Below are 13,790 nucleotides of genomic sequence, written 5' to 3'. Positions count from 1 at the left end.
AAGAAAACTGGCAAATCTTTCCTCTGCAGAGTCCTACGTACCCTGTTATTCACATACTCATTTAAAAGCACGGGCCAGGTATAAATTATTGAAGGTTCCCTTGGGATTAATATGTAATAAATATCTTCAATATGTAACCAAAATAACTCATAAATTATTTTAATAATACCCAGTGTTCTGCAAGTACTAGCATATGCTATGCTCAGCAAAGAGATTGACCTTAATGAATTGTACACTTCACTACAGGAGAGAGTCTAAATAGCACAGTAATTCAGCTGACTCATTGGCACAGGTAAACTCTCTGATTCTGGGATTCCATTTACAAAAGGATGGAGTCACTTCATATTTTTCTTCTCCAAACAAAGTGAAGGAAAGAAACAGGTACAGAACTAGGAAGAAGAAAAACTATTCCTATATCAAAAAGGGCATTATGAAATGAAAAATAAAACATAATGTGACCCCAAATCAACCACATGTTAGAGAGTATGTAGCAAAGAGTTCATCCTAATTTAAAGGAGAAACAGAATGATTTTTCCTGTAGATCTGCCTGCCAGAGAGCTAGAGCTTTCATTGGAAAGGATGTTAAATATGTAAGGCTAGAGAAACTTTAAAGAACTGTTCTATTCCTTAGATCTATTTCTTTGGCTTAATTTCAGTTATCATTTTCTCTAAATTCCACTTATCTTTTAAGATCTACTTTCTCCAGAAAGTCCTCCCTCAATGTGCCATTCTCCCTAATGCTGGAAGGAACATCTCCTCTCTCCTACAGTACGTGATCTAAACCTCTTGCCTATCCCATAGATACGATTAATATGTCTTAAGCCCACAGTGTTTGTTGAAATAATTTATTAATATTACTGGCTTGGACCAAAGGAAAACATTTTATTAGCAATGCAACACTGATTATCTGTTGTAAGATTTTAAGTCATCATTTTACATCTGTAACTCTTCCCAGGTTTGTTGTATTTTAATGACACATGCAAAATTTCAGGAAAAAATTTTGTCTAAAAAACTTATCTTCCATTTTATGACACAACAATTTTCCTGTTCTACTGAATTCCTTTAGACCAACTGCTGCATACAGTGCAGTACCTTTAGTACAATTTGGTAGAATCAAAGCAAAAGTAGTTCTAAAAAAGATGTCTACACTGTATACAAGAAACCTTATTTTCAATATTATATCAAAGTACCTTATAGAAGAAATAGTGAACATTTTAATTTTTTTAAATGATAGAAGCAATGCAGGCACCTGGTAAGAAAATCCAAATACAAAAAAGTGTAAAAGCCCCATAAAAGCCATGCTCCTCTGCCTCAGCTCTCCCATCTAACAGTGTCCATGAACAGTTTCTTGTTATTATTCCCAGGATTACGTCATACACAGGGAAACCATTTTTTAAAAAATTATCCAAGTAAAATTATCTGAAATTTAAAAAGTCATTTTATTTTAAAAAGAAGTAGTATCCAGAGTATAGAAAATGCTCCTGTGCACTATTTTAAAATCTAATATAAGCCAGAATGGCTTGATGGTTCCTGGCAAATTGAGCATCTTTGAGCTATAATGCATCAGGTATATCCGGTTGTATAAAAACAATTAAAATTTTCTGATCTTATGAAGTATCACTAAGACCTTAGAAGTAAAATACTGCTGCAGGTATAAAGCCCTGTGAATCTCTTCCAGGACAGTATCTGAGGGACCGATCATCAGCGTAGGTCAAAGGCAACTAGACGCTGGATCTTAAAAGGGGAGAGGCACCTACAGGTGCAGGGTCTTTCTGGGGCTGCTGTGGGAAGTTCTGCTTCTCAGGGAAGTTTCTGACCTAGCAACGAAACAGGGTAGAAGCGGTGCGGTGGAGGCAGCAAAACTGTTAAGCAGATAAAGCGGAAAAAAGCCATTGACACTGGATGGGATTTCCTTCCTAAATTCCAAATCAATGGGCTCTCCTCTGACTAGAGAGAAATGACACGGACTCCTTAGTAGGCACAGGGTGATTCCACAGAAACAGCACCTGCAAAACAAGTGAACAAAAAGGGACAGATTCCCCAGCAAGAGAAGGGGCTTTGGACGTGTCAGGAGCACAAGCCCTCAGTTTGAATCAGCGCTGCTCCAGGAGAACACCGCTGTCTTACCTCCCCAGCACCTCAACAACTGCTCTCCCAAGACAAAGGGGTTGGAGTTTTGTGACAGTTACCTCTCCCGTGTTTGTGGGAAAAGGTGGCAAGGTGGGTAGAAAAGGTAAAGGGCTATGAAATCAGAACTTAGGTTGTCTTCAGTGCACCACCGATAACCGACTGTGGGACTGGGTCACGAGGGTCCCCCGGGGAATAGCGCCCCAAGGACACAATTTGCTCATCTTAAAGACGACTGCTTCACACTTAGGAATAATTTTTTCTTAGCTATTTTATAAAATACACATTAATGCTTAAACTCTGAATTATTTTTTAAATATTAGCAAATTATCTGATTTTAATGACTCACTCTTACCTTTCACATTTCTAAATACAAGGTGTCCACGACTCACCTTTCCAGTTTCTGCTGCAGAACTTTTATTTCCTCTTTCAACTTTCGAATACACTCTCTCTTACTTCGAATAAGCTCTTTGCTCCTGTACATGTACCTAAGCAAATGATAATCCCACAAACACAATTTATATTTAAAAACGTTAATGACACAGTTTCAGCAAACTTGGGATACAAGGAAACTGCCTTAATCAGACAAATGACACCTTTGAAAGCGCAGAACTAACATCATATTTAATGGTGAGAGACTGAAAGCTTTCCCCTTAAGATCAGGAACAATGCAAGGATAACCACTCTTGCCTCTTCCAGTCAATGTTTTACTGGAGCCATAGCCAGTGCAGTAAGGTAAAAAGAAATAAAAGTCATACAGATAGTAAAGGAAGAAGTAAAACTGCCTTTAGTTGCAAATAACATGTAAAAATCATCTATATAGGAAATCTCAAGGAATCTCCAAAAATGCATCAGAACTAATAAGTGAATTTAGTAAGGTCAAAAGATGCAAAGTCAATTTAGAAAGAAAGAGGAAAAAATCCAGTGCATTCCTGTATGCTTGTAAAGAAGAAATGAAAAGTAAATTTTTTTTTAAAAAATCTTGTAATAACATCAAAAGCAAATAATTATTTAGGGATAAACAACCAGATATGTGGAAGACCCTTACACAAAAAATTATAAATCCCTGTTGAGAGAAATTAACTAGGACTTAAATAAACGGAGCAATACTGCATTCATGAATTAAAGGACTAAAAATTATCAAGATGTCAGTTTCCCCCAATTGATCTATAGGTTCAACACAATCCAAATCAAAATCCCAATAGCTATTAGGGGTTTTGACAAGTCGATTCTAGTATTTAGATAGAAGTGGACCAGAATAACCAAAACAATTTTGAAAAAAGAACAAACTTTGAGGTTTACACTATCTGATGTCAAGATAGTACAATAATATCACAGTAGCCAAGACAGTGTAGTACTGGCGTAAGATTACACAACAGACAGAATAAAGAAAAGGCCCGCAGATGTAGGTTCAATCAATTTTTGAAAAAAAAAAAAATTCAATGGGGGAAAAGGGAGTCCTTTCAGTGAATGGCACTGGAATAATTGGACATCCACACGCCTCCTTTCCCACTCCTGCAAAAAGAAAAATCCCCTTACCTCATACTATACGTAAAAATAAACTCAAAATGGGTCACAGACATGAATACAAGAGTTAAAATTACAAAATTTATAGGAGAAAATAGAAAACTTTTGTGACCCTGGTTTGGCAGATTTCTTAATTAGAATACAAGAAGCAAAAACTATAGAAGAGCAACTGATACATGAGACTTCATCGAAACTAAAAACTCCTGCTCTTCTAAAAACACTGGTAAGAAAGTAGAAGAGACAAGCAGAGACAGGGACTATTTGGATTTGCATCTAAAATACACAAAGAACTCTTAGAATCAGTATGAGCACAATCAACCAGATTAAAAAGCGCATAAAAGATGAACAGACACTTCGCCTAAGAAAAGAGACAAATCACCATTAATTAAGCACATGAAAAGATGCCCAACACTGTAAATTATCAGGGAAACATAAGTCAAAAGAAAAATAAGATATTCCTACAGACCGAATAGAATGGTTAAAATTTAAAAGACTGATAATTCCAAATACTGGTGAGGATTTCGAGCAAACAGAGCTCTCACACACCGCTGATAAGAGTGCAAAATTGCACAGCCACTTTAGAGAACAGTTTGGAAATTTCTTATAAAGTAAAAAAATATACTTTTCATATGACCCAGCAATCTCACTCCTAGGTATTTTACCCAGAAGCACTAAAAACCACACCAAGACTTTTATGTGAAAGTTCACAGCAGCTTTATTCGTAACAGCTTAAAAATGGAGACAGCCGAAATGTCCATCAATCGGTAAATGGAAAAAACACTGTAGCACATCCATTCGCTGTAACACCACTCAACAGCTAAGAAAGGCTGCTCTGACACTCAACGACACCAATGGACTCCAAAAACATTATTCCAAGTGGAAGAAGACGGTCACAACAGGGTTCATACTGAGTATTAATGTCCCTAACTATGACATTCTAGAAGTGACAAAACCACAGGGCCAGAAAACAAGAAAGTGGTTGCCTGGGGGTGGGGGAAAGGGCCTGACCGCAATGGGGCATGAGGGAACTTCCTGGGTGATGGAAATGTTCTCTATCTTGACTGTGATGGTGGTTACTTGGCTGTAAACATTCGTCAAAACTCACTGGCTGTATGCCTAAGAATGGCAACATTTCTTTTTATGTAAACTGTATGTCAATAAACTAGACTTTAAATAGATTAAAATTCTATTAAGTCTGCCTAGAATTTTTTTTTCCAAAGTACAGATAGTATTTAGATGAGAAATGAATACACTGCAGCTACTCTTCATACTGTTTATCAGCACAGATTAGCAGGGCTTTTACCAAAGCCAAGCTACTCAAATTGTGGTCCAGAGATCAGAAGCATCATTAGCATCACCCTGAGAGCTTCTTAGACATGCAAACTCTTTGGCCCCAACCTAGATCTACTGAATCCCAATTTCCACAGTATCAAGACCTCCAGGAGCGTCCTACGTACCACACGCTTAGTACCTGCTCACTTCTACTGCTGCAGTACATCAAGAAGCCAATCAACCACCAAACTCACCTGTCCATATAGATGATCTGAGGAAATTCCAGCTTATTGTGAATCTTCTCTGGCTGACCAAGGGACTGATTGAACTCAAATCTTGAGAGTTCAAAGGTCAACACTGGAGGTAGCTTCGTAAACCAACGCTATTGTCAGGAGTAGAAATGCGGGAGAGAGAAGTTAATTTTAGGAAATGTGATATGCCAGCCAGATTTAGTATGTCCCTCATCAGACTTTCTTCTTTTGGTATAGAATTTATATTCAAATCTAAGTCATACTACAGAGGTTTTTTTTTTTTTTTTAATCTCAAATAATAAATTGACCACTTAAAATCATCCCTTCTTAGAGAATATGGTTAAACACTCCTCAAGATTCCAAATTTATGAGCCAGTCAACAACATTTTAACTCAACTATCATCCTCAGAAATAACAACCCTTAAATATGTGAAATGCACCAAGAATCTACATATCATTCACTGGATCATCAGTATTCCAAAGAGGTTCAAACCCTGCAGAAAATGGCTAGCCTAACCAAAGAATTAGAAATTATCTAAAAAGACTAATATGTATACATAATATTACATACTATTAAAGTCTGGTAACCATAATTTGAATCCCCAATTTTTTAAAAAAGGAAACTTGAAATAGCCTCATAATTATGAGTTCTCAAGTTGCTGAGAATATCCCTGAATTCCAAGAATTTCCAGATCTCATAAAGGATTTAGTCAAATCCACCTATAATGTTACCTTGAGTTTCAGGAAAAGAAAGCATCAAGTTATAAAAGAGCGCTCAACTGTCACTGATCACAGATGAGGAAATGCTAAACCAGGAAAGGCATTTCTGTTCACTTCACCTGTATGCCACCTATATGAACAGCCTGGTGATCTTTCCTTTACCAAAGGTGCAAACAGCTCCATTCCCTCCACACCCTTGTCGGCATGAGGTGAATCCAGACAGCCTGCCTACCTCAGGGTTAAATCTAAACAGGCATAATTCTCTATTTTGTTTTTTAACAGAGAGTTCCCATTCTTGAATAAAGGTCTCCAGGGGTCTTAGTAACTAGTGAACATGTCTCTTCTTTTGTAAGAGCGATCATCAGCTCCGAACAGATGGCACACATGTTATGTCTCCCAATCAGGAATCAGTACTTCCCCTGAAAAGCCAGGGAGGCAGCAGCTGTCAGGTCCAACCCTGCTCTGCAGCTAATGCACTTTGATGAGGCTCATGTTAGGCTCTCTATTTTAATTCAAGAAAGATTTCCTTTCCCTTATAGTAATCACTGAATTGGACTCATATAAAATGCAATTCTGTTTCAAAATGTATGATGAAAGGAGAATGATCCAAGCTGTGTGGTGCTGACAAGTATCCTTCAATGTAACTCACTAATTCTTAACTCAATCCAAATTTTGAGGTATTAATTACCGTTGCTCTCTCCCCCTCTAACTTCCCACTTTCTTTCCAACCAACAAAAATAAATGAATCCTAGATTAAAAAAAAAATGTTAAAGCAAAGGCAGACTTTACAATTGAGAATAGCAAATACTATAATAGGGAAAATACTCTAACTGGCATACCAGAGGAGTTAATCACTGCACTTTCACCCTCTGAAAATATGGAGGCAGTGGGTTCTCCCTACCCAGGTACAGGTAGGCTTCAACAGAAAGAAACTTGATTATACTTAAAACATCAGAAGCAGCACACAACCTTTATGTGATTAACTCAAAATTCATATGAGACTATATTTCTCAAACACTAAGACTCACTAATACTTCTCAACTCATGACAGACTTCAGACTAGCTCTGATAAGTGTAAAGGTATTTAATATGTGGTGTGAAAACAGCTTGCCCCAAAGCTCTGTCCTGTTGAAGTGGCTTTGTCATTGGCTAAGCAAATAAAAATACCCAACTCACCTCTTGTCCATACTTCACTGAATGATCAGAAGGAAGCAGCTCAATGTCGCCCTCCACCATGGCCCCTTCCAAACACTCGTCTAAGTTGCGATAACCATTTACCTGAAGGGGATACTGGCCGAAGGTCTCGTTGTTACAAAAGGGCTTTCCTAGGCAAAGAAATAGATTGCTTTTTTAGAGACATCACTACGGCTTTCTAAAGCCTTTTTCCTGGCACCACAGAGACAGTATCTTCTTAGTTCAGCGCCTCTGAGAACTGGTTAGAAGTGTTCTCAGCCTGTACGGCAACCTCTAAGGAACCAGCGGAGCCGGGCACAGGTCATTAACACCTGTTAATAGCACAGAAAGACAGACAACTGGACGTTACACGACAGTTACACATCTCCTGATCAAACACTGCCCAGCTACCTGTGAACTAGTCTTGACTGACTTAAAAAACCTTACGTGAATCTCGTCAAACTCTAGACCTAACTACCCATTTACAGAAAGAGGAGCTGAGAGGAACGTGTTAAACCGTATCACAGATGGGTAAGCAGCACCATTTTAAACTGCGAAGTGTATTAGAGAACATACAACCTAATTTCTTAAAAAAAAAATCTCTAAAGGAAGAAAGGATGGGGGAGAGAGAGATTTTGAAAATAACTTAAGAGACATATCAACCAATCATAAATGAACCACATCTGGATCCTGATTAAAACAAACTGTAAAAAAGTATATATATGGGAAAGTCTGTGTTTATTTTTACACGTATAAAATTATATATTTATATACTTATAAAATTATAAAACAAATTGGATATTTGATTTTTTTAGAGAGATAGTGGTATTAGATTGTTTTAAAAAGGGTATCAGAGAAGTAGTAAGACGACAGGGGTTAGATGGAGAATGGCTGGCCACAGGCAGCTTAGAGAAGCCTCTACAGTAGACAAACATTTTTGGCCACCTAACTCAACGACACCTTGGGATTAGATTTATGTCAGAGAAAACAACACAGAGAAAACTGAATAACATCAGTGTGTGTCTGACATTAATACAAGATTTGGACTGTGCAAGTATCACACAATTTAATAGAACAACTCTGAGACAAATACTGTGCCCATTTTACAGATGAAGAGACCGAGGACCCAGGATCTCACATAGTTTGTCCACGGCTGCACAAATACTAAGAGGCAGAACAAGTGTTCAGACCTGCGTTTGTCTGACTGTCAAGCCTCTTCACAGTTACAGAGTTGTGGTTACAAGTCTCAAATTAACATTTAGAGCAGAGAATTTACCTTCACGAACCCCTTCAGTGAGGAAAGTGCCGTAGAACAGCTGCACCATGGGATTTTCAGGTTTGCTCCTGGGATCGCTACTTTAAAAAAAAGGAAATACTTCTGTATCATTTGGATCAGATAAGCAATACACTAAACCCAACCATCATTCAAAGGCAAGAATAATACATTTTTCATCAACCCCAAAGAGTCAGGTATGTGCTAAAAGAAGTAACAGATTAGTTCAGTTCAAGTATATGCCCAGCATGGTCCTAAATTCTGGAGACACAAAGACAACAGGCATGATCACTGAGCTGAAGGGGCTGAAAGTCTAATGGGGTCATACATGCAAATATATGTATGTGGACACATTCAATGCGTAACCCATACCCACTGACAGAAGTATATAAGGTACTGAAGTTGTATAAAAAGTAACAGTGAACTCTCTTGTGCAGTTTTGCAAACGAATGCAAAACAGCTTTCCCAGTGGCACAACAGAAATTCAGTCTATCCATATTATACTATCAAGTTCATATCAAGGATTGATTTGACCTTTTTTAATACGTTTTACAGCACAGGTCATGACTTTGTAACAAAGTTAACAGTTACAGTCCTTTTAGTAAAAAGCTGCAGGCTAGTATGGTTATCTACAGCCTTAGAGGGGAAAACCAAAGGCAATGGGGATGAACAATGACAAATATGAGTGGTTACCCCACGGGCTTTGGTAAAAATCAGCAATTCCCACCTGGGAAGAATCATTTCCCCCATACCACGGTCATCACTGGACCACATGAGTAGGAAGGATGTACAAAGAAACACTCAGCACTCACTTGACATTAACCGCTAGCTGGAATGCATCCTCTAGCCAGTCCAGGAGCTTGTGTGTGAATTCACTCACGTCTTGCTGGAAGAGAGGCCCAAATTGCAAAAGAATGAGACCCGACACTATACTTAGGGAAGTGAAAATGTGCCCTTATCCAGTGGTTAAGATTCTATTACTATGAAAGGATTTCTTTTTCAGGGCCAAATGTCCTGAAGATACAGGGAACTCTGGAACCCAGCTGCTGCAGATACCACGGAAGGCGTGTGAGGCGATCTCTGACTGGGTTGTGGTTAAGAAGGAACCTGGAACTCTAACCCTCCCAGCCACGTCTATTTGTAACAAACTAACAAACAAATAAAATCTTCCAGTTAGGCCTTTAAAAAGGTCCAAAGAACAGAGCAGTCTTCTAAGGGAACAACTGACATCTGAGCAGAGAAAGGAAACTTTTATGAAATGTTTCGAGAATTTTATAGAACTGTTGGACCTTTACATAAATAGACTGAAAAAAAAGTAATTTTATGAGAAAGAAGCTGCTGTACCAGTGACAGCTTTGATTTTAATAGGAGGTAGGGAACGGAAAGTAGTAACGTCTAGAAGACAAAGATTGCTCAGAAAAGCTACCGAACTCGGGTTGAGACAGTTTTGAAAAAACAGTATTTCTATCTGGGCCATCCACAACAAAGGATGGACGTTCCTTATCTCGGTGACCCTTTGCCATGATTCACTGAGATATTTTCCAGTCTCTTCCACTTCAACAGCCCCTGGATAATTCTATTCTTTCTGCTATTATTTCTTCTTCCCTTTAGAACTGCCAGTCCTCCCCAGCACAGCACGCCCGTACATATGTGCGAACCAGCCCAGACACGAGATCCTTTTACCACCTGCTCCCAGGCATCATGAAGGGCCAAAGCACTCAGGCACCCAGGGTCCCATTCACTCACGTTCATAGCTTATTCCACAGCCGAAATGAAGCACCAGCACCGTCACAGTAACAAGGCATCGTTCCAAACTCCAGAGTTTGAGGGAAAGCACGAGGGTAGCGGGCTTCCCGTACCTGCTGTTCCTCAGGCGACCGGAAGGCTCCCTTTAAGAGATCCAGGGCTGCGGAAGGGTCTACAAACTTGCGATTTGAACCCATCATCAGAGCAAACAGATACTGAAGCTCCTGCATGAACATGATATTTCTCTTTTCCTGTAGGAAAGACAGCAATATATACTCGTATACTCTCATATTTAGAAAATCTGAACACATAAAAGAGAGAAGTTGCTAACGATCACTCCCTAATTCATTTTTACACAGATCTAGGTCAGGGTCAAGTCTCAAACTAGGTTACAGGTACTCTGATAAGGTCTGTGTAGGGGATGGGCCTAAACTCAAGAATTCCTGTTTAGAAGCCAGAGAGAGCATTGTCAGAAAGCAAAAGTGTTTATTTTCTAAAGCTGCTGCCCTCCCTCCTGCTGGGAAAGGCATCAGGAAGGTGAGATCCTGGGAAGGGCTGGAGCTCCGGGAGGAGGCTACATCCTTTGGCTAAAACGGACTAAAGTCTCATCCAGGAAGGCCCCGGCCTCCAGCATCAGGCCAGCTCCCCCGCATTCCTCAGTGAAGGAGGCCACAAACAGAACAGGTGTTTCTGAATCTCCCAGCCACAGGCAGAAAAGCTGAGGCTATCAGGGTGACTCGCCACCTTCTTGAAACTGTTTTTCTAATTTTATTCCTGTTTAGCTTTACATTCTTGTCAACTCTTATTTCTTGTCACAAAGAAAAAGAGCCATTTGGAAACGAAAACCAACACTGCACAAGCCAGAGAGCAACACGGCTACCAGCTTTAACCAAAATTTAAAGGTCCCTGGGATGTAGGGGACTAGACAGTGAAGACTCCTCGACGCCAGCTTACCGTGTGACTTGGACAATTTTCAAGTACGTTCTGTGGCAGACTGTAGCTGAGAACAAGTCTTCGGAATTCAGGCAATTGAAAGAGAGACTGAAATAAAGAAAGAAATGGCTCAACAGCCTTTCTTTCAAAATAACCGCTGCAAAAAAATTTTTTTTTACCTTAAAAGAACTACACACAGTTTCCAATCCAGGATCGATTTGACCCTCCACCATCTGCTTCCTCCCCTGTAGCCTCTGTGTCACGAATTACATTCTTCTCCTCAGCCATCAAAGTGTCAAACTTTAGAACAATCTCTGACTCCTTCCCTTTCTTAACCACTCACATGCAGTAAGTAAGAAGCCCCGTGCACTCTGCCTCAGGGCGCTACTTTATTTAGAACCACCTCCTCTCCATCAGTCCCTATCACCGGCTCTAATGGAACTCCCCTCACTGCTCACCTGGATCACAGCACACGGCCGGCCTCCCCGCCTCCAGAGCCTCCCCTGTACCAGTTCTCTCTCCACACAGGTCCTTCCAACCGCCTTGCTAATATGACCAAAACAGAGCTCCTGATTCACTGAAGGCTACCGTCCGGGAAGAGGTCTTCCTACCACCCCGAGTTCTGCCATCCTTACTAGGTGACTTCGGTCAACATCCAATCCAAGGGACACCCTGTCAGCTCCGCCTTCAGAATAAATCAAGATTCCAACCTCTTCTCTACATCCGTGGTACGGCCTGGTCTAGGCCACCAGCGCCTCTCAGTGACGACTGGTGACCTCCTTCACGGTCTCTCCACTTGTACCCCGACCCCTTCCATTCTGCTCTCCTCCCAGCAGCCAGAGGGAGCCTCCGAAAACTCGGGTCAGAGTTTATTACTCCTCGGCTCAGAACCCTCAGTGACTCCCCTCTCACTCAGAATAAAAGACAAGTCACCTCTCCAGTCTCACCTCCAACCACTCTGCCTCCGCTCCTAGCATTACAGCCCCTGGGGACTCCTTGATGTCCTGTGAACACGCCAGGCTCGCCCCCACCTTGCGGCCATGGCTCTGTGCTTTCCAGAACGTTCTCCCACAGCAGCTGCCTTGCTCCCTCCCCCACCTGCTGCGAACCCGGCACCTGCTCCAATCCCATCCCCATCCCGACACCTAACGTAACATCACGGTTGACGTCGGAACCTGGTCCCATCCCTCCTGCAGGGACTCCAGGACCCCTTGTCCTGCTCTCTTTCCTGTCACACTGACCACAGTTTAACAGATCATATAAATTGATTTGCCAAGTTAACTAGTTAGTTTTTCAACTACTTACTGATGCTTATTTCGACTATTTATTTCCTACAAATTGTTCCTTGTCTGTCTTGCATCACAAGAATCTAAATTCCACAAGAGAAAGGCTCTGTCTTGGTTTTGCTCTCTCCTATATCTCAAGGGCTTAGAACACACAGCAGGTGTCCGGCTCATATTTGCTGAGGGAACAAAGGCACATTCGTTCAGCCCAGGGACCCCCTGGCTTCCTGAGCATCCTAACCCTTGTGATCTAGCCCTCCACTCCACCTCCACACCCACATCCACACCCAGGATACATCTATACCTGAAAAGCTGCCAATTCTCAGATCACAAATTCAGAAAATCCGCCTCTTGGACCACAGCCTGTCTTCTGGCTTATTTGTTCAAGGACCCACAGGACACCTGTGCTTTGACTTTATCAGGAACCCAAGCGAACGGACCTCTCTCCTGTCTTCTCAGCCATTAGCTCCTCTGTCTTCACTTCTCCCTCTCGCCAGCTTTGATTCCACGGTCTCTAAGCATCCTTTATTATATTCTCAAACTGCCCTTTGGTCCTTTCATTGCACCAGCAAATCCTCCAACTTAAATGAGTTTAATTTTCCACTTAAGCGTTTCAGAGCGCTGCTAAGAGAAAGTCCCAGTAAAACAGGACAAGTTGATACCACTGTCCACGTAAGGCGACAACCTTCGGCAGACCTGCACATTTCAAAAAATCCCACTATTGCATTCTGGTGCCAGCTGGTTTCCCACTGTTTACAACAACTATTTAAACATTCATTCCCTTTAAAACCTGTCACTTTTCCACTCTGTCTCAGAGAGTGGCTGCTTCCTTCAGAGGCAAAAATGACTATTAGAAATTATTTCAGCTTTAATTTGCAGTCATCACTTCTTCCTTCTCCTCTCCCCTATTACGCTCTTGCCCTTTGCTGTTTAAGGCCAAGCAGCCCCCACAAGCTTGATGTCCCACCCCCCTACCTTTCTCAGAAGCCTTTCACAGTCACCGCCTCTATCTGCCAGCTCCGTCCCCATCGCTCACAGGAGGGAAGTGAGTCTGGGGAGGGGTCTCGGTCTCAGTCTCTCCCTCTTGAAAAGAAAGAACTGACACCTGTCCCTAATTCCACGTGACCTTCCTACACTCTATTTTCAACACAGAGGCCAGTGATCCTCTTAAAACGGAAGTAGGATCATATTACTTCTCTGCTCCAAACCTTCCAATATTTTCCCGTCTCACCTCATTCCTGAATCCTTATCATGACCCCAAGCTCCGCTGCCACCTCCACTACCTTTCTGCCCCCGTCGCTGCCTCCTCCGGAGTCTCTGCACCTGCGTTCCCTGTCTGCAGCGCTCTCTGTGTAACTATATGAACTGTCCTCTATAATTACATGGCTCGTTCCCTCCTTAATTCAGGCCTCTGCTCAGGAGCTCACCTTAGCAGAAAGGCCACACCTAACATCCTCTGTAACAGCACCCTGTGCTCTCCAGCTG

General features: G+C 41.3%; 1 protein-coding gene across 1 annotated transcript in view; it reads right to left on the bottom strand.

The window, feature by feature from the left end:
- Nucleotides 1-13,790, bottom strand: part of USP28 (ubiquitin specific peptidase 28) — a 56,622-nt gene that overhangs the window by 20,621 nt on the left and 22,211 nt on the right. The window contains 7 exon segments of the mRNA XM_032472755.1: nt 2,520-2,615; nt 5,181-5,308; nt 7,074-7,222; nt 8,347-8,426; nt 9,156-9,229; nt 10,203-10,340; nt 11,044-11,130. Of these exon segments, the coding sequence (XP_032328646.1) occupies nt 2,520-2,615; nt 5,181-5,308; nt 7,074-7,222; nt 8,347-8,426; nt 9,156-9,229; nt 10,203-10,340; nt 11,044-11,130 (752 nt within the window).

The sequence above is a fragment of the Camelus ferus genome, chromosome 33 (assembly GCF_009834535.1).
Source record: "Camelus ferus isolate YT-003-E chromosome 33, BCGSAC_Cfer_1.0, whole genome shotgun sequence".
Lineage (NCBI taxonomy): Eukaryota > Metazoa > Chordata > Mammalia > Artiodactyla > Camelidae > Camelus > Camelus ferus.
Note: the sequence above shows the minus strand (reverse complement) of the source record. Positions and strands in the feature narration are given on the sequence as shown.